General features: G+C 34.0%; 1 protein-coding gene across 1 annotated transcript; it reads right to left on the minus strand.

Moving 5' to 3' along the window:
- LOC136406032 (transmembrane protease serine 11G-like) lies at nucleotides 1-27,931 on the minus strand. The gene is given in 11 exon segments (XM_066385814.1): nucleotides 1-2,207; nucleotides 3,228-3,370; nucleotides 6,360-6,619; nucleotides 7,613-7,784; nucleotides 9,486-9,524; nucleotides 12,711-12,871; nucleotides 13,507-13,574; nucleotides 16,621-16,739; nucleotides 17,307-17,428; nucleotides 27,845-27,891; nucleotides 27,893-27,931. Coding segments are annotated over 11 exon segments (1,332 nt in total). The 3' UTR covers nucleotides 1-2,045.

Below are 27,931 nucleotides of genomic sequence, written 5' to 3' on the forward strand. Positions count from 1 at the left end.
TACTCTTATCTTTGGTTGTCATTAATATATTTCTGGATTATAAGAAATTCCCTGTTTATTTAAAAAGTAACAAAAACTTTTGATTCTTTAATATGCAACTAATTGGGGAAGTTCTAGGATCTTTGGAAGGTCCATCCATTTTTGGATCTCTGGTGGGCCTGTTACTGCTCATACAGAGTCACCTCTCTACTAGGTGACCAGTGCCCCTAGGAAAGAGGGTCTGAAAGTGGTTGTTCCATGCTTGACCAGTCACACTTGACCAGCCAAACTTATGTAAGGGAATACGGTGTAAGGTTTTTAAGAGGGCATGTTTTCTTTTGACTATGGATCCCATGGCAGTGGTTCTCAACTGAGGGTGCTTTTGCCCCTCGGGATATTTTGCAATGCCTGGACTCATTTTTGTGTGTTACAGCTCCGTGGGGTGCTTCTGGCATCCAGTGTGTAGAGAGGAGGAACACTACTAACCCTTGCACACAGCGGAGGACAGCTGCCGCCCCTCCATGCACCATGCCCTCTAAAGACGTATCTCTGACAAAACATCAGTAGTACCAACAATGAGAAACCCTGCAGTCTAGTGATGATTCAAAAATAATAATTTTAAATTTATTATTATAAATATATATTAATGTATACAACATACTATATGGAGCAAGAGAGACTCGCCCTTGATATAAAACTAAAAAAGAAAAATCGTAACATTGGCAGTTATTTCACTAACCAAATTAATTGTAAAGGGGGAGCAAATAAAGTTTAGATGCACAAAAAAAGTTTGGGTTTTGTTGATCATTAGTAATGTCAGGTACAGCACCATAAAAATGCATTTAAATATCTATGAAAATGATTATTTTATCATAATAACTAAACCATTTCTAAGATGCTTTTTCTGACTATTTGAATATTCTCTATAAATACCATTCTTCAAAGAAAGCCTGACTTTTTAACAGAAAATTGAAATGTACAATAAGGTCTTCCCTAAAATCTTGTAACAAATTGTCCATGAATGTCTCATTTTATATTGACGTCTTGTGTGAGTTATTTATGAATATCTAATTTATATTGACTTCTTATTCTGTGGGTTCCTTAACTGTTCTGGACTTGACTGAAAATAAAACTGTTTAGAAAATAAACTGCATTAGGCAATAAATAAACTGAAACCTGAGAAGTAAATTTACACTGAGATTGGAACTTGTCCCATTTTCAGAGAAAGCAAGCAGCTTCTTCTACCCAGCCCTTGTCTCTTCTCATTCCCACCCAGTGGAAAAACCAATAAGCTTTACTTTTATTTTCTGAATACAGAAAGGCATTTTTGCATAGTTTAAAACAGAATCTAGTGCAAGGCAATATTTTCAGTTCTCCTACTGTCTGATCCAAAGAGTGTAGTTATTATTCCAAAGTAAAGCTTAGTGTTGGTTAAAAAGATTAAAATCTGCAATGTTGGATGTAAAGGTGAATGACAGCTTCTTTCAAGTTTCAAAGAGAGGTTGAGCATGCCTCTGAGGACAAAGGGGGAGGGACTTACAGTAGTGCCATCTCCTACGTCCTTGTCTCAAGTCTAGTGCCCCTCCATCATTTGTGTCGGCATTGGCCAAAACAAATTACCTTGACTTGTCTAGTACATGAAGCTACAGATTCTTAATGAGAATTATTTGATGAGGAAGGTAAAAACTATGGAGTTGGGGAAGGACAGTGTGTTCTGTCAGGCAAAAAAATAAATAAAAAAATACAGAATGCATAGCCATTTGGTACTTGTCTGCTTAAACTTCTGGATTATTCTCAGATGAGAAGTGTGCAGTAAGGACAGAAAGATGAGCAGGGAGGTCATCAGAGACACTGAGCAGCAATGGTGGGTCACTGAGGAGAGTATTTTGTCTCTTCAGATTATGTGAAAGAAACCTGCTTTTTTCTCGTGTGTAAGGGGAGAGTTGTCAGATCATGCTTATTTGCATCTCAAACTCGATGACAGCATCTGTGGCAACACATGACAAAGTACGATTTGTAAGAGACCACACATGACATTTACATTGTGGAGGTAGATGGTTGTTGCTTTAGATGTTCGTTTTGGATTTAATCCAGTCCCGGTAACGAGTCACTTTTGTATAAATTCCAGGCTTGTTTTCTTTTCCACAGTCTATTCCCCAGCTTACTATTCCAATAAGATACCAGATATTTCTATCAGGTGCTATAACCAAAGGTCCCCCAGAATCACCCTAGAGAAAAAAGAGAAAAAATACTGTCAATACAATAAATAAAGGAGTATCAGAATGACAGATAATAAGCATCTGAATGTCTGTAAACTGATATTTTGAAGTATGTAAAATATTCTATTTTTACTAGATATCAGGATCAATATGATAGTTGTGCTTTTTACTTACCTTATTATCTCTGCTTATCTCTATTAATGTCCTCACTGGAAAGAAAGTGTGAATAAAGCTAAGGTTTTGGTTCTAACCTTGTATAGCTTTTCAGTTTTACCCTATCTAAACAGAAGGCAAACTATATCTAAATTTAGGCCTCCACTTCTTATGTAAATGATCACCTCAAGCTTCAGCTAAATGGCCCCTCTACAGTGAAGCCTCTCCTAACTCTATTACATAAAATTCTCTCTTGCTTTCAGTTTACATTTCACCTGTTCCCCTCATCCCAGTTTGTAAGAAGGTGTCCTGGATGCTGCATCACTGAGCAGCAGTAGGTTTGAGAGGAGCAAGATATGCAAAGGGCACCCCAAGCCAATGTGAACCATTCTGATTTCAAACTAAGGTGGAATCCTTAGCCCTAGTGAGATGCTTTGAAGGTTGTGAATCATGAGGATTTCCATGATATGTTTAACCTTAGGTATGGACAACTGATATGTAATTTTATCTTTTAGCAATGAACCTATTCATTCCTCAAGTAGTATTCTGTGGAAGCCCCTTGCAGACTTATTTTTTCATAAGAGAAACGGTCTTGTTTGAAGGAGGCACGAGGTCTTCTAGTCTTGTGCCTTTAACTCTCTTCCCTTAGCATGATTCTTAGTGCACCTCAGTGCATGGTGGACAAAGTATGAAAACTCTGGTCTACCAAAAGCTATCCTCCTGTAAGCCCACATTCTAATTTAAGTCCTCAGTATGCTAGTGGTAACAAAAGCAAGACAGCATGGACCAGTGGCAAGAAGACATCTACTCTCTTATAAACTCAAATACAACTGGCTATTCAATAGATTCATTTTTGTGGATTTGAGTCTGTCTTACCTCACAGGCATCAAATTTTCCTGACAGGAATCCAGCACATATCATTCCTGATGACACAGCACCGCCATACACGTGAACTTGGTTGCATACATCATTACTTATGGTCTCTATTTCAACTTGTCGCAGAGTATTGGGGAAGGGACCTAAAATAGAAAAAAAAATAGGTGAAGGATTTCCAAATTCTTGCTTATGATAGTTAATTGGGTCTTGCGAAGGATAGATCAATGATTAAACATATGTCTGGAAGTTGTGGGACTCTGAGCGTGGTCACAGCACTTACAGTCAAGTTATATTTTTTGAATGCCTTCTTGCTTACTATGTGTTAGGTATCATTCTTGGCACATTTACTTCCACTACCTTATTGAATCCTAGTAACAACTACTAAGGATAAATACAAATATTCTTTTTCAGATGAATATTCTCTTTTTCAGATGAATTCTCTTTTTCAGACATGTCTGGTTATGAGTCTTGCTATGATCAGATAGCTAAATGAGGATAACTTTAGATTTAAATTCAGAGCACTTATCACCACCTGGGATAATCTGTGACAGTTTACTTAATTTTCCTGGATATTTGCCTTATCACTCTACATAAGACACACTTATACTGGGAATTGAGAATCTTTAGGAAAAGTAATATAGAGCAAGTCTGTACTGTCAGGAAGTTACTTCAAAACTAAAAAGATAAAATATTATTGCTTCATTAAAAAAAAGACCATTTCTACATTAACAATAACTCAAATTGCTATCCAAAAATAATACCAAGGTAAGTAACAAATGCCAAGATTAGAACTATATCATATTTCATTAATGACCTACACATTTATGATTTCTTATTATATGAAAAGTATTATTTAGTTGTGTATATTATAGTTTTAGCCAGTATATTTTCATTTCACCATAATAGCTTCTATTTTAAAGACTTTATTAGTTCTTCATGCAAAGATAATACTCTTCCTATAACAGGTTCAAAGAAATCTAGGGGGTGAGGGAGGACAATGCTGTTGATTTCAGGAACAAGACTGGGTAATGCTATGCAAAGGATATGGTTTTGAAGGAAGCAGATACAAGTGTGTACATTTTCAAAACTTATGTGCTTTTTGGCCTTGGACAAGCTACTTAATCTTACTTAGCACCATTTTACTCATCACTAAAAAATAAAAAAATGATACCTATCTCATATTTATTGCGAGGATTAAAAAAGAATGAATACAGTCAGATGTGATAATGCCCTGTTTCATATTCAGATTTCAATCAATGGAAGCTATTGGGATTATGGTTACATATGTATTTAAAACCTCATAGTCTAACAGCTGCACTTCAATGTGAATGATGGATGGTGAGAACAAGAGCTTTTATAAAAGAAAATCTAGGTTACTAGGGATTTTGGTCTTCTTCATAAATAAATCTCAGTCATCAGTTTTAAGCATGAGAGGGTCATTTATAGGACCATTTTCTTTTCACTTCATCTCTGAGTTTGCTTGAAATGCTCTCAGTAAGAGAATTTGCTTACCATCTGCTCTTCATACAGTTTTTTAAATAATCTGAACTGTTTGTGTATGTGTGTCAGCAATTTCAGTGCTATCTCTTTTGTTGTCTCTAATTGGCATTTGAAATTTATAGGTTTTCACAGGCTTTAATGTACTAAATTTCAACTAATTTTAATTTCACTTGGCTTATTTTTATTTTAGCATGCTTCATTTTAAATTGTAAACGTTTTTACTTCTTTAAACTCAACTTTTAAAAAGTCAACCTAAGTGCTTAACAATATAACAAGCTATTTTACATTATCAAACTATTCAAGGAAGAAACTATCCAGAGTAGGGAGTTTTTATTAGACAAGCTGTCTGGTAGTGAGATTTCTAATTAAATAAAACAGGATAAATATTGGAAGGTAAGAGAAAATCTGGATAGTCCTTGTTTCAGTTTCAAAATGCAGAAGAAAAAAAACCATAAAGAAATATCTAATACTTAACTTTAGTCTGATGTGTAACAAATTCATAATGTTATTTCTGAAAAGTTTGCAACTTGTTAGTAATAGTAATCTGCACACTAATGGGCATTGAATGATTTATGATGAAGTCACAAATCACTCCCAAACTAGTATTCTGGAAAGGAAAGGCATTAAGCTTAATTACTTAGATTCTAGAGTAAATGTAATGGCCCTGCCCTAATGGTAGATGCTATATGTTTATACTCCATGTTAGTAGCTTTTCTAATCCTAAAGGATTTAATTACCCTTAATACTTATCATCATTGCCTATAGAACAAGGCAGATTCCCCAGAGATGAGGAAAAGGACTCTCGGGTTATAACAACAGAGTATCAACCTGAAGCCCATGTCAGAATTTTGGAGTGCATCTTGAGGAAAGCAGACTTCTGTAAAAATCAACTGATGAAGACTCAGTAGATAAAAACTGTACTATGAACAAGAACATAAATAAGACTATAACTTTGCAATAAGAGCCTGGAACAAGAATTGGAAATTTAAGGGTAGATTAAACCATATGTAAAAAGTGCAGCTAAGAGAGCTGGAGATTCATATCAGTATCTAAATGTCTATCAGCCGTTCATTGTCTGTTAGTAAGTATAGTGAAATATCATACTTCTCAACCTTATAAACTCTCAAACTCAAAATTATTTCATAGATACATGGATCAGAGAGCTCCCATTTAATATTTAGCATCAAGAATGCCATTTAAATTGCTCACTCAAGACTGTTTCTATGTATTTACATGTGCATTACAGAAGCTTATCATTACTACTGCTCACAAATAACATACTTTAAGAATTATGCAGCCATAACAGAATCTCTACATATGAAATAAGCAACAAAAGCAAAAAATCACATGGAAAAATATGCTTTAATTATGTTTGAAAAGAAAGTTATAACTAGTTTTTAGAGTAGCCCATTAAGAAGACAATAAACATAGATACTGTGTAATGGTAACAGTAATAGTCAAAGTTTTCATAATTCACTGAAACAAATTTTGTTTGTTGTTTTTGCCGTATTTTTCATGGAACATTCATTTCATCTCTTGTTTTCTGTATTTTAATTGGGTATCATATTTTATATCTCCACTCAAATGAAGGCTTTCATTTTTTTGCTTATCTGTTTTTACTGAGATACTCACCATTTGCTTGTAATGCTCCCCATCCAGTGACAAACACTTTACTCTTCGGCGGGACTTCAAAATTAGCATCTGGGAGACAGACTCTGTGCACTTCCTCGGAAAATAGGACTGGAGTGGAGAGCTTCACCACAGCGATGTCATCGTCGTGCTTATGGGCAGCATAGTTCTCGTGAACAATTATTGTCTGCACCTTTCTTCTCTTTAGTGGAGGGCTCAGAGTTGTTCCAAAACTAACCATCCAGAGTCTGGGGTTTTTGTAACTGATCACAAATGGAAAGGATTATGGTTGGTTCATTTCTGACCTAAAGTTACCCAGGACTCTGGATGAGCATGGTACATAAGGTGAGAGCAGGGCCAATTGTTTAAGGTGATAGTTAATTGGGATTTTCCCACCTTCTTATTTATGGCTTCTCCCCTGGGACTGCTTTGCATTCATTTAGCTAATAACAAATCCCCCCCCCCCCATTCTAAAGTAGTTTAAATTATTTTCCTCTAGGGGATGTCTGTACAATGCATTTAAAGGAAATAATATATTATTGTTATTTTTAAAGAAAATATAAATAAATAAAAATTAGAGCTGTGAACCGACATATATACATATATAGACACTCATATCCATGCACAGTTATATAAATATATGTATGTATAGTTATGGAGAGGAAAAGGGAGGGAGGCTGAGAGAAAGAAGAAAAGAGAGAGAGAGATGGTAAAATTAGAACCACAATTGATATGTTATTTTCTCATCCTCTCATTTTGGTTAGTATTTTTATTCAGAATATTTTCCCATTTTACATTAATTTTACTAGAGGTACTATATTACTTTATTAATAGTCTCCAAGTGTCTTATTTTAAATCTTCAATCAACATATAGGTACTAAAAGTAGAGCACCAAAGATACTCATGTGGGATAATCAGATGTAAATTTGTGAGTTGGGATACTATTAGCAGAGTTTTAAAAAAATATCACAATATATCTCAGAAACACTGGTGACTGTGTTTACATTTTGAAAGTGTTGGTTCATTCTTAAAGTTAAGATTGCTGGGAATATATATGAAGTTAGAGCTGAAGATAGTCTCACTAATATTTTTCTACTATTCAGTAAGTGTTACTTCTTCTAAGCTGGCCAGAAAATCATGAGCACAATTGAAGGGGCCTACAATGATGAATAAAAAAAGAAAAAGAATTATAGTAAGTAAAGGTATGAAAAAGAAGTGGAATTGGTAACCCTGTTGGTACAGACTTGAGGACTTACGTGTCAAAGCAATGGGCAGCAGTGAGGAGCCACTCCTCACTGATCAAAGATGCTCCACAAAAATGCATGCCATCCATTTGCAGGCTTGCTTGCCATGGCCAATCAGCTTTCCCTGCCACATAACCGTCTGCAATTTTTTCCATGGATGGTGGGTCCCTCCCTAAACCACAACCTGTCAAAAGAGAATAAGATGGTTATTTCTAGAGTAACAAATGTGTGTGTTTGGTACATAGTAAAAGGTAAAAATGTTCATAAGTTTGCCTTGACTAAAATATTGATCAAAATTATATGATAGAATAATAATTATTGACATTAAAAAAAGGATTAATTAAAAAATAAAATACTTAACACCCCACTGTATTTGAAAAATTTTACTTAGTTTTTTTTTTTTTGTTGTTGTTGTTTTAGTGAGAGAGACAGAGAACATAGAGAGGGACAGATAGGGACAGACAGACAGGAAGGGAGAGAGATGAGAAGTATCAATTTTTTGTTGTGGCATCTTAGTTGTTCATTGGTTGCTTTCTCATATGTGCCTTGATAGAGAGAGAGGGGTCTACACCCTAAGCCAGTGACTCCTTGCTCAAGCCAATGACCTTGGGCTCAAGCCAGTGACTTTGGGCTTTAAGCCAGTAACCTTTGGGCTCAAGCCAGTGACCAGGCGGTCATGTCTATGATCCCAAACTCAAGCCAGTGACCCCTTGCTCAAGCTGGTGAGCCCTTGCTCAAGCCAGATGAGCCTGTGCTCAAGCTGGAAACTTTGGGGTTTCAAACCTGGGTCCTCTGTATCCCAGTCCAATGCTCTATCCCAGGGGTCCCCAAGCTTTTTACACAGGGGGCCAGTTCACTGTCCCTCAGACCATTGGAGGGATGGACTATAAAAAAAAACCTATAAACAAATCCCTATGCACACTGCATATATCTTATTTTAAAGTAAAATAACAAAATGGGAACAAATACAATATTTAAAATAAAGAGCAAGTAAATATAAATCAACAAACTGACCAGTATTTCAATGGGAACTATGGGCCTGCTTTTAGCTAATGAGATGGTCAATGTCCCATTCCCTGCTAGCCATAACAAGTGATATGATGCGCTTCCAGAGCCGTGATGCATGCGTCCCACATCACCAGAAGTAGTACTGTACATGAGCAATGCCGCGCTTTGCGGCACCGCCACATATAGTACTCCAGGAGTAGTGCATCCTGTGCTTCTCTCACTGACCACCAATGAAAGAGGTGCCCCTTCCGGAAGTGCGGCAGGGGGCTGATAAATGGCCTCAGGGGGCTGCATGTGGCCCATGGGCCATAGTTTGGGGACCCCCCCTGCTCTATCCACTGCACCACTGCCTGATCAGGCTACCTATTGATTTTTCATATATTTTGGGGTCATGCTCTTATATACAGCATTTACTCCAGTGATATTTCAAATTTGATTGTGAAATATACAGTAATTATTGCATAAAAATATTATTTGTATTACTTTAAAATCCTTGTCAAATATTACAACCATTACATTACTATAGTATAAATGTCAATTTTACACATTAAAGTTAATGGCTGTCATTTATATTTAAGCAATATTTTCTGCTTTAACTGAGTGAGTCAAATAAAACTAAATAAGTTAAAATAAAATGGAATTGTTAAAAGAAGACATCAGTGAAAACTTCTGTAAGGAGGTTATTTCCAAGGAGGCCATATGGCATTCCCAATTATTAGTAGTAATTATTTTTCCTTGAGGAGAGTTAAATCATGGATCTATTCAGATATATAATATACTTTGGGAAATAGTAAGCATAGGAATAGAGAAACTCTTACAAGTGTTTTAAGTTTTATTCTTTGGGTTACAAACATTTCATTGATGTTCTTGGACTTACCGCTGTTCAGAATGTGCTCTGCTTGTACTTCACGTATATCTGGAAAACAACACAAGATGATCATTCAACAATGGGACAGTTATAATGCCTACATGACATGAATATTTCTCTTTGGGAGGAACTGAATTAGGCAGGAAATATTTAATTTAAAGGAGAGAGAATAAAATCCTACAAAAAAGAGAGGCTTAGATAAAAATTAAACTCTTCCCTGACTACTATATTTGGACTCCAGGGAAATACTGGTTCAAAATTATAAAAACATTGGCAGAAAGAAGGATATTGGTTGCCATGGAAGAGGACAGCATCTAATTAATAAATGCCACATCAGCCCTGGCCAGTTGGCTCAGTGGTAGAGTGTCAGCCTGGCGTGCAGGACTCCTGGGTTCAATTCCCAGCCAGGGCACACAGGAGAAGCACCCATCTGCTTCTTCACTCCTCCCCCTCTCCTTCCTCTCTGTCTCTCTCTTCCTCTCCTGCAGCCAAGGCTCCATTGGAGCAAAGTTGGCCGGGTGCTGAGGATGGCTCCATGACCTCTGCCTCAGGTGCTAGAATGGCTCTGGTTGCAACAGAGCAATGTACCAGATGGGTGGAGCATCGCCTCCTGGTGGGCATGCCGGGTGGATTCCGGTGGGGTGCATGCGGGAGTCTAACTGCCTCCCTGTTTCCAACTTCAGAAAAAATACAAAAAGAAAAAAATGCCACACCAACTTATTAAAATGTAAGTTAAACAAAAGAGGGTCTAAGACCACTTTTACATGTGTACTACCATATTTTTGCACACCATTCTCCTCTGTCCTCTCTCATGCAGTCGTGTTACTATAAAGGCCTTCAAGCATCTTAGACACTGGCATCTTAGGTCGGTCCACAGATGTACTAAAAAATCCTCAAAATATGTCAGTGTTGGGCAAATGAGTTTGTAAAATCTGTATTTTCTGGGTTTGCTCACTTTTATTGTTAAAAGGGGCTACTGCCCAGGTAAATTGTGCTGCCAGGTGAATCTGCTAATTACCTTTTTGCTTGGGAAGGGGCTTTGATATGATAATGTGTGCAAGATGAGGGGTTTTCGCGCCAAGAAAAGTTTGTGCGGAAGAAAGAGAAGAAGAAAGCCAAATGGCAGGGTGCTGAAGGAGAAGCTAGTTTGTACAGAGAGGAGAAGGGAGAAGATGTGCAGATGGGGAACCAGAGATGACTAAGGCTGCTGAGGGCTTTAGATTCTAGGAAAACCCGGAGAAAATTCTCCTGGTTGTGGATCCGGAGAATGTGTGAGTGTGTTTTGGAGCCGTGTGTTTTTACTCGCCTACCGGGTAAGAGGCTAGAATAAAGGAATGGCCCACCATTCTCCGGCTTTGCTGTCTCCTTACTGTCTGCCCAAAATCAATGAGAACCTACATCTGCATGGCCGTGAGGGCCGCGACTATTGGCCCTACAGTTAGTCATTTTTTCATGAAGTAGATTAGAATAAAAGCATGATTGGTAGCTATTCACCACAATTATATGAATTCTCTTTTATGCCAGATAGTATAATGAGCAATCTAGACCCATATTTTGTTACAATGAAAGCTAGTGTGAAGATTCACTAAGCCTGCAAATTAATGAATGAGTCTTTAATGTAGGTCAAACTCTAAAGAGGAACATAGCATTTATCTGCAGATAACTATGGATTGGGAGTTTATTAGAGTAGGTCTCTTAGAATTAGGTTTCACCAATGATAATAATCTTTAATGGCTTTCCTGGCCTTTAGAATAAACCAGACTTCTTACCTGGATTTGCATGGCATGGTGATTATTTATGTCTTTGTTCTCATGTTGAACTACTCTTGCTTTTAGCCAACCCATCTGCCACCTTGGCCTTCCCATTTTTTGACTGTGCCAAGGTATTTCTTCCTTTTCTTTGCTCTAGCTGCCCCTCCTGCCAGAATGTTCTTTCCTTGGTCTCTTATTTATCTGGGGGGAGGAGGAAACTAGTTCCCCATCATGCAGATCTCGGCTCAAAAATACTCTTCTCAAAGAGACCTTCCATGATAAGCAAATTTAAATTAGCTTTCTCTTCTCTGCCTGAAGTTTTAGGTTATTGCCTTGTTTCCTGGATCATTATCTTTCTTACCCTATGAGGTAAACTCTATGAGGACAGAGAATTTAGTTCCTGGCACAAAAAGCTTCTCAATAAATATTAGCTGAATGAATAGATGAGCAGTAATGATAACTAATAACTTACTAAGTACTACGTGCCAGGGACTGTGACAAACATTTCACATTACTTATTATATCTTCACAATAATATTGTGAGCCAAATCTGTTAAGGACATAATATAAAAAATTATTGATGAGATCAAATTAATCCAACTTTCTTCTTGTCAGTTGTGCTTTTGGTAGTAAATCTAACTTGATCCCTAGTTTTGGGTCCCCAACAATTTTCTCCTATGTTCTTTTGTATGTTTTATAATTTTACAATTTTACTTATACTTTTTATATATTTTATATTTATTATTATACATTTTATAGTTTTACATGATATTATGATCTATATATAATCCATTTTGACCTAAATTTTGTAGAAGCTGTGAAGTTTAGGTACAGGCTCACTTTTTTGTTAATGGATACCCAATTGCTCCAGGACTGTTCATTGAAAAAGCTGTCCATCCTTGACTGAATCTTTTTTCTTTATTGTCAAAATTATTTGGGCATTTCTGTGTAGATCTATTTTGAAGTCCTACATTTTGTTCAATCTACTTGTCTATCCTTCCATCAGGATCACACCTTCTTGATCACTGCAGCTATAAAGCAAGGCTTAGCATTGAGAAGAATAATTTCTCACTCTTTATTATTCTTTATCAAAATTGTATTGAATAATCTAGTACCTTTCTGTATAAATTTTAGAATAATCTTGTCTGGTTCTACAAAGAAACCAGCCAAGAGATGGATAGAAATTTTGCTAATTTTACAGATCAATTTCAGAAGAACTGACATCTTTACTATATTGAGTATCAATATTTTCTAACTTTTAGTATACAAATTCTGTACACTTTTGTTATATTTATAACTGAGTATTAACCAAAGGAAGATAATCTTAGTGTTGATTGTTTGGGTATTTGTTTATTATCAAGTAAATGAGAAAGTTAGAAATGAAAAGTGGTTTCATTTTATGGTGAAAGAAAGATGCTTTCTCTGTAGATCAGATGATAGTTCAAATGAACTATAACAAGAAAAGAAAAATAGTATTTCTTGCCTTTAAGATAAGGTGATGAATTATCTATCTTCAAGAAGCTTTCATCAAATTCTAACTTCTGATGCAAAATTTTAGCAGCTTGACGTTTTATTGTTTCTGCATTGTTAGAAACAAAGTTAAATTTAAGTACTACATCTGTTTTCAAACCATCGTTACTTGACCTGAAAAATGAAAACACCAGAATAAATGAGTAAGGTCATTGCCATGGTAATTATTATTTTATCTTATTATTTAAATATCAGTTGTCTTCAAAAATACAATGTAAATATTTTATACTCTTTATTATCATTGTTTTTTCTCTTTCCTGTATCAAATAGATGTTAATACCTAAATTATCCCCTGCCTGTAAAAATTGATCATATTCAGGGAGATGAGAGTAACTGAGAGTTCTAGAATAATTGTTTTCTGGAAAAATAAATTAAAAGTACTTGTTAAATCCATCAATTTTATTTACACATATATTTTCATTATATTTAAAAATTCATAATATCTATTTGTTTACAATTTAAGTAAAATTTAAAAATTAAGTAAAATTATTTAATGACTGTGAGAATCTTTAACTGAAATGCAAATCTTTAAAAGAACAACCAGTAGAATATATTTTATTTCTACCCAAATTAAGAAAGTCTCACCCTATAGGTACTCTATACAAGAGGAGTAACAATTAAATGTATTGATATTAAATTATTTTTTCAGTATAAGATTTTTAGATTCTGTCCACAAAGCAAATAAATGATAAATAACTAAATAATACAAAATTGCCTTTTTATTATACAAATTGATTAGTTATAATTACCTAAAGTCAACAGCATGAGACTTGATGTAATGGTGATTTAAACTGGATCTTTGAAATATATTATCTATCTGAGAAAAGAAAAAACAAGAGTATAAAACTGTTAAATATGAATTTCACACATTTAAAGATATCACAGAAAAAGTCTGTATAAACCTGCAGTGATTCAAATTGCATTTAATTCTATCTATACCTATCCCAGAAAGCTCACTGGGGCATAATTCTGTTATTATAAAGGTCATCTTTATAATTAGGTGTTGATTATTGAACAACTTGTCAAATAGTTAAAGATGGCTGCCATTTAGTTGAATTAAGCTAGATATTTCTATAGTCAGTATGAAATATACACAGAGACTGAGTTTCTTTGAAAATTTGGTAGTATGGAGTTTTCATTCACTATCATTCAAGATCAGTAGTCAATCTCATGGAAATGATTGTAGGATCAATCTTTTAGAATTTACTGAAACTTTTTAGGCCATATTTTGATCCTGTGGTAAGTGGAGTAGAGAAGAATAATATTTTATTGAGTACTTCTTTAAAATGAGTATACTCATCAAAAAAATTTGGGAAATAATTACTAAGAGTAAGACTATGCTATTTGTGTGTCATTTTAGACTTCTATAAGTTAATTTCTCTGTAGAAAAAAATCTGATAAAAATTATTTCTCACTAAAACCATAGCTTGTTATAGAATCTGTGGTTTTACAATCTTATTCATTAGCATTGACTCATCAACTTGGCTTTTCAGAACAAAAGATGGATCATGTGCCAAACCCTAACTAAACTTGAGTTCAATGATTATTTCTTCAAATCCGATGAGAAGAGCTGCCAAATTGTGAAACTAGGTGTGTGTTGAACTAGTGCTTTTTACTCATTTAATTTAACTTATAAAATGTTCTCTGATAAATCACCATGTCATATCATTTTAGATAGGTTTATTGAGAAATCATTAGTTATTCAAAAATCAGTGGTCATGTGCTTTTCTTCTAACTATAAAGAAAAAAAATGCTTGTTTAAAGAAATAGTTTCATTCTGTATACATGTACATTTATATGACAAAACTAATACATATTAATTGTAAAAAGTTATGAAAACTAGCAATATAACAAAGTATAAGAAAAAGCATTGAAGTAATTTCTAAATCACTATGAAGAATCTGCTATTTACATTTTTGGCATATGTAATTCCAGATTTTCTACTTGGATATTTATATATTTTATTATAAGTTCTCTGTCTACTTTCATTCTCTTTTCCATTTCATTATTTTTTGTTGTTGTTTCTTTTTAAATCAGAGCTTTGTGAACCATGTTATTGCCCATGGCAATTGAGCATATAAATTGTCTAGAATGATTATTGAACTCCACAAGACATCTCTAAATTTAATTTTAGGTATTGATTTTAGTCATTTCTTATAAAAAAATGTTTGCTAGAATGTAACTCACAGTCTAAATCAGGAATCAGTAACTTATAGCCTGTAGGACAAATCAAGCCAGCCACTTATTTTTGTGTGGCCATCATCTAAAAATGGTCTTCATATTATTCTAATAGTCAAAAAAAGCAAAAGAAGAATAATGTTTTGTGAAATCCAAAAATTTAACAAAATTTAACTTTCAGTGTCCATAATAACATTTTATTGGACCACAGCCACATTCATTTGTTGACATATTTTCTATGACTGCAATGGCATTACAATGACAGATTTGAATTACTGCAAAAGGACTCTATGGCCTGCAAAGCTGAAAATACTTACTATCTGGCATTTTACAGAAAAAAAATTGCCAACTCCTGGTTTAAATTACTGTACTTTTGTACTGCATTTCTAAATTATAATACTCCTTTATGTTGTCACCATTTATACTCTAGAAGACAGGGCCAATATTAGTGACTTGGCTATTTATTTGCTAGTCATCTCTTTGATGAGAATTTTTATGATCTTACCATGTGGTAGACACTGTGCCAAGCACCAGAATTATAAGTAGACATAGCCCCTCACAAATCTAGCAGGGCATAGACATATAAAATAATGATGTCACAAGGTGGCAGGTGCTCTAACAGATGTGTGAGAAGCTTTGTGAGAGCACAAGAAGCAGATGCTAACCTTCATTCAGACATGATTTTCATACTTTTTATTTGTAACATAAACTGATTTTCAGAATAATCCAGAGAGGTGGGTATGATTGACCTAATTTTATAATGCAAACCTTGAACTCTCAAGTAACTTTCCCAAAACTGAGAAGCTGACAAAGGGTAAGATATAGATAGGAATGTAGATGTCTGACTTCAAAGCTTAGACTGTCTCTAATTCAATATATGTCTTCCTGTAACAAAATATTCTATACCCAGCCACCCCCACTTAGTTGCATCTTTCAACTCATTTCATCACCTTCTGTTTTGGTTGGGAAATGACTGAAGAAATATTTCTGAACCTGGCAAGAGTGCTTTGGTCAATGCTAGACTCAATAGAGGCTGTGTATACAACTTATACAACTAAAGTTTTCAGTGGGAATCTCTGTGTTTCTATGCTCTAATTTTAGAAATAAGTAAATGTTCAATATAATTGCTGAACGGGAAATGTATTAGGGTTATACACACAGTAGGTGTGTGATAAATTATATATGGTAATGTTGTTTGTGCTTGAATGGTTGAGTTATGTTTCTAGATACTCTTTCTCTCTCTCATATATATATATATATATATATATATATATATACACACACACTATATATATATATATATATATATATATATATATATATATATTTATGCTATTTTTCTGTATAGCTTTTGTTGTTCAGTGTTTGGGGCAAATATTCTTTTTTCAATGTATCTGAGATAATGTTGGTTAGCGTTGCCAGGATTAGCAAACAAAATTACAGTTAAACTTTAATTTCAGATAAACAGTAAATGATTTTGTTAGTATAAGTTTAAAACATGGACTGAAGTGTATTTTTAGAAAGATATGAAATTAAAATTTAACTGGGTATTCTTTATTTTATCTGGCAAACCTAACATAGGTGCAATTTGGTGAGATCTGAACTTGCTTCTTACTTTATTGTAACCTCCTTCATCCCAACAATATTGTCATGGTAGGAATGATACCAATAAAATGTAGACTTACCTCATTATTTACTTTTTGTTGCAGGTCAGTCCTAGCTTTTGAGTGTTCTACTGAAAAATCAGGATTATATTCCGTTCCAGGGATCAGGAAGGAGATTTTGTAATAGTGTGGCTTCTGATCTGTAAGGGAGAATAAAAATGCATTGTTTCTCTTTAGTTCATATAAGTTATATAAATAACAGAAATGGAGGAGATGGCATGCAAAAATGTCCTATAATTGATGAACTCCTGAGAATTGAACATTCAATAGCTGTGACCAATACTTCCCTCTTCTTTTTTTAAAATTAGATATTCCCTTAGTCATGTAGTTTTCAGTTGCATCCTGACACAAGTTGACCACAATTTAGAATTGCTACTAAAATAATTTTTTAATTCTTAGTACATTAAATAACATTAGTACATAAAATAACATAGGATATAAATCTATGGCATTGGTCAAGAGATAATATTTTGTGAAACAAGTCAAATTTTAAATGCTAGAAGTTATTTTTATACACAAATGATTATTATTTCCAAAATGTAGATCAATATATGCAAATCAATGTTACATTATACAATATGTGCACATTGATGCAAATTATTGCTGCAATAAAAGTTATCTTTTAAAATATTAGAATATATTAAGGTTTTGAAATAATGGAGTTAATATTTAAAATTTCAAAAAGGTACAATGAGATAAATTCTTACCAAATAACAAAAAATAAACAAGGAGACTGATGATTATTGCTAGAACCAACACAACAGCTGCAATAATTAGGGCAATCATCCATGGTTTCAAGGATTTTGTTCTTCTGCCTCGTATTGGTGGCCTTTTGAGAGAGTTGTAAATTAATAACAAATGGAACTTAAACACTAGAATCACAGTTTCACATAGTTCTGGCATAGAATTTTTTTTCTTCTAGAATCCATGGTTAGCTCATATTGCATTTGGTAACATTTGAATATATTTTTCTACAAAAAAAAATTAGAAAAATACTGTTAAACATTCACTGATGCTTGACTTTATATTTTGATATTTAAGTCAGAACTGTACTATAGCAACTACTGTTTCATGTATTTCCCAGTCCATTAACTAGATGTTCTGAAGGTTTTTCTTTGTAAATGAGCTAATACCATATATTTGGTTCATGTGCTTCAAATCACAATGAGCCTGTAAGAGTGGGGCATATGGGTCAGTGCTCTCATTCTAAGACAAGCAGATAGAGGCGCAGAGTGACTACTAAAATCTCAAAGTTGAATATTGGAGGAGCTAGAATTAGGATGTGAGCTTTAAGGGCTTTCTTTTTTTCACACAGCTGTGCTTAAACCCATAGTTTCCATTTATAAAGCATGTAACCTGCAATGCATACAAAGAGCATCTAAAACAGGACAGTAGAAGAAAATAGGTGAGAACAATAGGAAGAAATAATAAACAAACCAAGAAGAGATCATTTATATAATGAACAAATAAAGAGTGATAGCTCAAGACTTACGGCCCAGAAACTTCATGGCTTCATAGAATTATAAAATTCAAACCTGCGTTTTTTAGAAATGATATTGCATAGCATAAGGTCATATTTATATGAATAAATAATGAATCAACTTAAAGAAAAATATTAAGACAATAGTAGCAGTAGCATGCAAATATGGTAACAAAGTATGAAAGTGGCTTGCAGATAACCCCCATTGGGAAGCAGGAAAATGCCACAGAGCCCCTTTCCCATCCCAGTTTCAGAGCCTATAACCTAAAGACCAAATCTGAACAATTATAGAATTGAGGTAGGCCAGAAGCAAACCAACAGGGGTGTCCAGGAAAATCTAATTCACAAGAGAACTGTACAGGAATATGTACAGTTCTGTACAAAGAACAACTGCTTTAAGGCAAAACTATTTGTATCCACTTATTTTTCATAGCATATTGGAAATAATTCCATTATGACTTTTTTTTTTCCTGTTAAACATACTCATGGAAATGAAGAAGAAGGAATTACCTTCTTGGGAATTGGTAGCTGGTAGTGTTAAAGTGGAAATTATAGGCCCCAGCTAAATAATTGAAGATATAGATTAAATGTGCCTTTTGGTATAAATGATCTGGATGGTGTGAGAATGCTCCTATATCCTTGTGTCTGAGCAAAGAAGCTAGAAGCAGTTTCTCACCTAGAACCTATAACCTGAGCTCTGACAAGTAGCTCAGGTAGTATTAATTCTGAGTTCTTCTGTGTTTCTGGAAGGATCCAAAGTTACTCTGGCCTGCTACTCTTTGGTTGGTAGCAAGACAAGAGTACCTACAACAATCTGCAAATATTTGCAGTGTCTCTAGAAAGCTGGGGTCCCACTGGGGCACAGGCAAGAGCTGATGAATGTATTCATCACCTTTATTAATAGAAGGTCATGGGCAATCATGAATTCATTCAGTTAACATTTACTGATTTCTTCTATGTGCCCAACACTTTTTGCTCAAGAGTAAGACATAGACTCCCATCTTCAAGAATGAACAATCTAGAGACACATTAAGTAACAGCTGTAATACAAATACAAAAATGTCATAATGGAATTATTTCCAATATGCTATGAAAGATAAGTGGGTACAAAGAGTTTTGCCTTAAAGCAGTTGTCCTTTGAACTTGACCTTGAAGGCTGATGAGGGAAAATGGGCAAGGATGACATGTACCACAGGGAAAGGGAACAGCATAAACAAAAAAAACCATGAGACATGGACAAGAATTGCTCAAAGACATACTTGAGAAAGTAAAGTTTATGAACAAGAATAGAAGTAAACTTAATGCATGTATTCATTAGTTAACTCAGTAGATATTTATTGAGCATTATCATGTACCACATAAGCAAATATGAAAAGAATCTTAAATAGATCTTCTTCTCAAGAAACAAAATCTTATAGAGGAAAAGGAGCACAATGCCTACAAATTGCTACAGAATTGCAGAGAAAATCTAAGAAAGACTAATGATTTCTGTTTGAAAGAAATAGTGACTGAAAAAATAGTGATAATTTTTTAAATCTGAAAATGCTGGATCCATTTTCTCATTGTCTTTTCTGAGTCAGCTATGGGAAACCATTCCTAAAAGGGGAGCTTGTTTTACAACAAAGTTCTAATTTTTGAAAGGATATGGTTTTCCACTAAACATTGTGACTAAATTACAACCTTAACTTTGTGTAAATCAAAATTAACTTAAGCCTGTAATGAAGAATAGAAAGCATTTATTTGAGCAAATAGAGCTGAAAGGTGGGAGACACAGATTCAGAAAGGAACTTAAGTTTAGTTTCCCAGAGACAAGGAGGAGCAGGCTGCCTTGTATAGTGAAAGGTCCCATCCAGTTTCTCAATTAAGTTCATTTTATGTAAATGAGTTATTGAATTGTGTTGTTCTGATTGGATGAGGCAGTTCTCCGTAGAAAGATGAAACCAAGGCTTCCCCTGCAATGGTGCACAGTTTAAACAAGTGGGGCGTAGTATGGGAAGCTGAGAGTTCAGTCTAAGTTTCTTCCTTATGTACAAAGTATCTGAGAAACCCCTGTCAGCAAATGGCTGCCCAGCTTTTACTATTTATAAAATTTGGGCCCCTTGTTGACCATGGGAGTCCATCTCAACAGATAAGTTTTTTTTCAGGTTTACATCAAATGAATCTTTCTTTTCAGGGTTCATGTATGAGTACAAGTAAAAAATTATTTGAATTTATTTTCTTAACCAGGCAACCATGACTTACATACAATATTTATGCTTAGGTATTTTAAAAACCTAAAATAAAAATTTCTCCCTATTATTTAGTACTAAGATAATTTTAACTTATATACTGACTAATTTCAATGGCTAATTTCAGTGGTTATTCCATATTGTTTGGAGCTTGCACTTTATACATACTTGAGCAATGTTTGTCTACTAAATAAGAGAATGTGTCATCAGGTAGTAGGTAACATTAAATTATTGCAACACAAAAACTATTTTTATCAGAGTTTTGTGAGAGATAATTTTTTTCAAGCATAACAGGAAAGATAAGATTAAACAGTTATCTGGAATCAAGAAACAAGTTTTACACTTACAAATTGCTAAAGGACAATTCTCTTTCTATCTTGGCTTCTTTCTCCCCCTAACCATTTCACTTCAAAACACTTAATTTTGGTCAGACTATTCCTGCAAGATGACTAAACAGGTTTATTGTAGTGCAAGAAAATAGAGTCTTAGAGAAACTTTGACATTCAAGCAAAAGGAAAACAAATGACCTCAACTTTGAGGTATTCTTGCCAAAGCAAAGAGGAGCAGTGATGAAAGCCACCTACTCAACAGGTCAGTCTAGAAAATCTTTCATAAGAGTTAATGCATTTTGAAAAGTGTCTTCCTTTTAATCCCTCCTCTACTTTGTTTAAATTCTGAGTGACTCATTACTCAAACTGCCTCATGGGGAGGTACTTCTTGAACCTCAACAGAATGGAATGAACTCTTCTTGCTTTTTAATGTCAGCAATTTTTTTTTTCAATGTAACAATCTTTTCCAAGGTACATCTTCAGGTCCTTTTCCATTAGATAGCTCTCATGACTTCTGTTATTTTTATTTTATTTAATTTTTTTTCCCTTTTATTGAAATTACTGGGGTGAAACTGGTTGACAGAATTATACAGGTTTCAGGTGCTTGGTTCCACAAACATTATCTGTGCACTGTATTGTGTGTTCACCACCCCAGGTCAAGTCACGTCCATCTCCATTTATCTCCCCTATATCCTCCTGTACTTACGCTCCACCTCTCTCTGGGCAATCACCACACAGTTGTCCATGCCCAAGAGTTTTTCTTCCTTTTGTTCAATCCCTCTACTTCCTTCCTGTCCCCAACACCCCCACCCCCACCGACAGCTGTCAGCCTGTTCTGTATCTATGAACCTGTCTTTATTTTGTTTGTTAGTTCATTTTGTTCTTTAAATTCCACATATAACTAAAATCATATGGTACTTGTCTTTCTCTGACTGGCTTATTTAACTGTTATTTTTCCTGGAGTTTGTCAAATGTTTTATATTACCAAATGTTGTCACTTAATGATTCAAGAATGAGGAATAAAAGAATTCCTTTCTGCTACAGTGGTGGCCACATGATTTGAAGAGCTAGTGGTCTTGAAAGAGATTGTTCAATGTAGTGGTTAAGAGTGTGGGTCCTGCAGCCAGCTGATCTGAGTTTCTATCCCCGTTTGCCCACCATAGGACATTGACAGTCATCCAACCGCTTTGTGTCTCAGCTTCCTTATCTATAAAATGGGGGTAATAATACCCACCTTGTGGGTATGGCACATTTTTGCAAAGATAATACATTTAAGAGCACTTAAACAGTAACTAAAACATGGTGAGGACTTAGGAGTTTTGTTTATTTTATTACTTTTATTTTCAAAAGCAGCAGAGAAAGGATACCAAGGAGTACATAATGGAGTGTAGTGAGCTGATGGAAAGTGAGTGTAGGGTGGTTGATGTGCTACTCTTGAAAGAAAGAGGTAGGAACTGGTGCCCAGGACCTTGGAATCTGAGTGACAAACTGAGTACAAAGTATGTACAGATTGGGAAGCAGTTTGGAGCCTAGCAAAGCCCTTACATTCTCCAAGGAACATTATAGTCGATAAGAGATTTCAAACTTAGAGAAAGGGGGATCACCAGACCGACCCTTCAAGAGTAATCACAGGTTCACAAATAGGCATCATGTGGTGAACTCATTTTGGAGCATCCACAGGGAAAGAATCTTGGAGGACAAAAAAAATTTAAGACAAGAGAAGATGGGGGAATCATGTAACTGAGGTTCTAATCCACTGCCTAGGAAAGACAGGACTCTGGAAGATTGTTGTTACGAAAATAACAGGAGGTGGTGATATTATTCATAATAACAGTGGCTTAATTACGATGATGTTGATCATATTAATTGTACCACCAGATATGATGAGACTTTTATAAAATCTGTGATGTGAGTAGGAATCCTTAAAGTTGTACAAAAAATTAAATGAACATTTGTACTTCTGTTTGTTTCATGTTTTGATAAGCTGTGTGTCTTGTTTTTATAACCCCATATTATACAAGTAAGAGTGACGTTTCATAAATGATAAGTTGATTGAGGTCATAATTAAAATAGAATTAAAGTAACTGGGATTTTAGTTGTTAAAGAGTTCCAAAGGCCCTGGCTGTATAGCTCAGTTGATTAGAGCATCATCTGGAAGTGCAGAGGTTGCCAGTTTGAGTGTCCAGGCCAGAACTTCCCACCCACTTTGGCCAATATTGTTTCAGATTTTTGGTACATTTTCCTGCTTTTTTTTACTAATGTTTTCAATTAATCGTCACTTCTCCTTAATGATCTTGCAAATGTTGACCTCTACAAGAAAGTGGGACTTGTTTGGAATGTTAATATATGCAAAAAATGTCTTAGCTACAAATCTTTTTTTTGTTGTTGTTGTTGTTGTCTTTTTCCAAAGCTGGAAATGGGGAGGCAGTCAGACAGACTCCCGCATGAGCCCGACTGGGATCCACCTGGCAGCCCACCAGGGGGCGATGCTCTGCCCCTCTGGGGCATCGCTCTGTTGCATCCAGAGCCATCCTAGCAACTGAGGCAGAGGCCACAGAGCCATCCTCAGCGCCTGGGCAAACTTTGCTCCAATGGAGCCTTGGCTGCAGGAGGGGAAGAGAGAGACAGAGAGGAAGGAGTGGGGAGGGGTGGAGAAGCAGATGGGCACTTCTTCTGTGTTCCCTGGCCGGGAATCGAACCCGGGACTCCCGCACACCAGGCCGACACTCTACCACTGAGCTAACTGGCTAGGGCCTTACAAATCTTTTCTAATGAACAAGTTCTACTGTTACTGTATCTGACAGTTGCAAAAATAGTTTTCATTTAAAAAATGAAATTTGAAATGTGAAAGGAAAATTAAATAAGGCCTTTCTTGAGCCAGAAAGAACTACTGAATATACTACTTGATTTTGCTGGAGATGTCACATGAGTGCCAAAAAGGAAAGATAATGATAGTTAAGTGACCTCGACAGCTTCAGTGGACAATAACTGCTAGGAACTTTTGCCTTTATCTAAAACACACTAGTGAGCTTCCAACGCCTTTTGGGGTCTTTTTTTCTGCATTTGTTCCTGCCTCTTATGTTTATTCATTTATTTCTTTAGTATCTATCTACTGACATATAAATAACATACCAGACATTTTACTCATTTAAAGTGTACAAGTCAATGGCTCAGTATATTCACAAAGTTGTAAAATCATCTCCAAAATCAATTTTCAAACATTTTATTATCCCAAACAGAGACCCTGTACCCATTACTAGATACTCTCTATTGCCCCTAAACCTAACCAACTGCTAATCTACTTTATGCTCCATGGGTTTGTTTATTATAGACACTTCATATGAATAGAGTTACATAATATGTGGTCTTTTGTACCTGTCTTCTTTGACTTAGCATAACATTTTTAAAATTTATCAGTGTGATAGCATGTATCACTTCCATACTATTTTCCATAGTGGGAGTTAAAGCACCATGTCTTTTCTTTATGAAATGATATTCCATTTTATGGATATACTATATTTTATTTATATATTCATCAACTGTTGGTCATTTGGATTATTTCTACTTTTTGGCTATTATAAATAATGAAAATCTCTGTCTTGTTCAATTACCAAACCTGAGGATCATGACTGCATTCTAATTCAGTAATATGTCAATACCGAGGAAATTTAGAGGAATTTACTTTTATATTACTGATAAATTGGGAAATAAAATATAGCCAGTGCTGTGAATTTATGAAACAAATTCAACTGCAGATGGATTTAGCAATAGTAATTTCAGGCTACAAATTGCCTTGATATAATAAGTCTATAAAATAATTTTTGCACATTACTTATTGTTACAGGAGCATTTAAGTATTATCCTAAGTCAACATTTGTCTAAGAAACATAAATTATACAACTTAAATTTCACACGAAGAAGATAACTCTCCTTATAAAAACTGCTAGATTTGTATAAATTGTATACTTTTCATTGTTTTATTATCTTTGCTTGTAAAGATCTTATAGCTCAGAGATTAGAAAAATCAGTGATGTGATTATGGTTTATTTTTACTTTATATTTATGAATGAGAGATTTAAAAATGACATATGGAGGCAGAAATCATCAAGGAAAACAATAAATAATTGAACTACTTTAAAAAGGAAGAAAAAAACTAATGATAACATCAAATCTTCTGTTTATCAAATTTTCAAAAGTAAAAGTCAAATGGCAAATTGTAAGTTATATATTTACAAATATGAAAAAAAAATTTAACTTATCAACATGAATACAAAGCCATTAAATATGAATTTCTTTCTTTTCATTTTACTTTGTCATTTAAAATGCCAAGTCTTATGAAATATGTTATTGTATTTTTAGCACCTGGAATATGGTAGTTGCTCAAGAATAATTTTTATTGAAATAATAAAAAGAGAGGAAGAATCAGAGTAGAATCCTAAAGAAAATAATATTTAAGTTATGGATAAACAATCAGGAATCCTGGAAACCACAGAGGAAAATAAGGAGGAAGAAGAAAAATAATTGTAAAAATGCTGTGTCCTGAGGGAAAAACAAAAGAAAACTATATTTCAATTTTCTAGATATATAGGGAATATTCAGAAAAAAAAAGTTTAGAACACAGAGTAGTTTGTTAATCATGGGATGGCTTTGTAGAAATTGTGAAAGTGCAGAAGATAATTTATCCTATGAAAACAACTTTGAGTGTGTGCAAAAATCAACCAGAAGGATATTTATTATTAATGTATTATTTACAATTTTGCCAACATTAAAAAATAAAAAATATATGTTTAAATTGAAGATCATGATTCATAACATTTTTCTGGTAAAACTACTTAACTATATATAAAACAGATATGTTTGTATCTTACCACTTATTTTTTTAATATATGATAAAACATGACCATGTATATATGTATGCATAATACATGTGTATATGTTCTGATAAAACTTATATTGCATTTTAAACTTGAAATTCTGCTACTTCAAAACTACTCTTTTTCATCTTCGGGACCACCTATCTTTTATTTTTTGCATCCAGTTCTAGTTTTCCATTGTCAGTACTGAACTCCTAGAGTCCAATACATTACTACAGAAAATGAGGGCAGCCTCTTGTTTAAATGACAGGGTTTGTTTACAAATTTAAACTAAACCATTAGGCTCTATTGATTTATTTTATTTTATTTTAAAACAATTATTTACTTTATTTTTTCCTTTATTTATATGTTTTCAATTGACAAGTGTATGTTTTCACTTGACAGAGTCATTTTGTGCCTATTTCTATAAAACCTAAACTTGATTTTAATAATCAATGTGGGAATTAACTTAAAATCCACTAATGGGTGTTACTACATGAAAAAAACTCAGTGGTTGCCAGAGCTGGGGATAGGGGATTAGGCAAAATAAATGAAGGTGGTCAAAATGTACAAACTTCCAATTATAAAATAAATAAGTCATGGAGATATAATGTACAGCATACTGACTATGATTATTAATACTGTATTAGATTTGAAACTTGCTAAGAAAGTAGGTCTTAAAAGTTCTTATCACAAGAAAAATATCTGTTACTATCTCTGGGGACATGTTAACTAGACTTTCTGTGGGAATCATTTCACAATATATACAAGTATTGAATTATTATATTGTACACCTGCAACTAATATATATCAATTGTATCACAATAAAAAAGACTCTAATATTTTTCAGTGAGGCAAAGAGAAATATAAAACTTTTCAGACTTCATTGAAGAAAAACAATAATCCAAGGAATCTATTTCATTTTTTTGGAAAGAAATCAGAGACTAAAATATTATAAATATATTTATACCTATTTATATCATATATAAATACAGAGGAGCTTACTATAAAAGCAAACAAACTATTTCAGTGTAAAAAGAAGTGTTTAAACATGATAAGAAATTCAATTAAGTCCAATGAAGAATATTGAAACAACCAATAGGTAATAAATTGTTAGTTGGAAATTAATTGGTCCCAAATAAATATGAAGAAAAATTAAATGGTTCAACTAATATACATGTGCCAAGTATTCTACTAGATACTAGCATGTGCAACAAGAATAAGGTATATTTTCTTCACATTACTCAGAGGTGACAAAAACTAATAACGTTTTATTTGAGTATTTAAATGAAGGAAGTCCTTTGATTTAATTACACTGAGGCACAGATTATCAATGGGAAGAGTGGGGACTGCTTTTCAACAGCACCTCCTCACCCACTCCTCCACTCTCACTCCTTACTTTCTCTCTGAGCTACAAAGCCAAGGAAAACCAAAGCAAAACAATAATAACAATAATAAATAATGTAAAGTAGTCATAATTGTTTGTCTTGATATGGAATATAACTATAGACTTTTCAAGGATTTTAGACCTAGAGGAGATCATTTTTAAAATCTTGAATATAGAAAGTAATAGATATGAAGAGATCTAAATAGTTTCTTGGTCTATTACCAGATGTAGGTCTTTTGTTTTCCTTCGATTTTTATTTCAGTCTATTTTTCTTCTTTCTTGGATTTTTATTTTAGTCTGTTTTTTCTGTTTCTTAAACTTTGTCACTTTAATTTCTATAGACATCATTTCAAGTCTATTAAAATACAAAAATCTTATGATTATCTATTTGCTTCTCACTTTAATATCCTTATTTTAAAAATGCTCTTATATGGTTTTTCAAAATTTTATTTTAAAAAGCAAAGAATTTCTCAAAGGGCACTAAATTATACTTTGAAGTTTTTATTATATTTATCAATTTCATAATAGGGGTTAAATATAATACTTACTATATAATTTGTATATTTCCTCTATTTTTAATGAATCAGTTAGAGAGATTACAAATAGCATTATATATTCTAAACTCAGAACTGAGAGTGAGAAAACACTTTCTTCCGTGCCCATCCTTCCACTGTGCCAAGTCTACGATATTTTACCTTAGGCTCTCCGGTTCTCCTCCCTCTCTGTGATTCTCTTATTTTTACATTAAACTTCCCAGTTAAAACTTTTCAAATACAAAATGTAAAATTGCTAGCATAGTTTCCTGAAATAAAAAGTATTAGCATTTCTATGTAATTATTCTTAACAACAAAAGTAAAATAATAATATTAATAATAATAATAACAAATTTCCAATTTGGAATGACTACTTGAATTGAAAACCACAATCTGAAGCTAATCTTTTTAAACATGAAATAAAATTCAACTTACTGATACATCATACACTGTTGAGAATGCAAACTCCTGCACCTCCGTGCTGCTTTGTGATTTCTCGTCAAATGAGTAGCATCCTGGCAT

The sequence above is a fragment of the Saccopteryx leptura genome, chromosome 5 (assembly GCF_036850995.1).
Source record: "Saccopteryx leptura isolate mSacLep1 chromosome 5, mSacLep1_pri_phased_curated, whole genome shotgun sequence".
Taxonomy (NCBI): domain Eukaryota; kingdom Metazoa; phylum Chordata; class Mammalia; order Chiroptera; family Emballonuridae; genus Saccopteryx; species Saccopteryx leptura.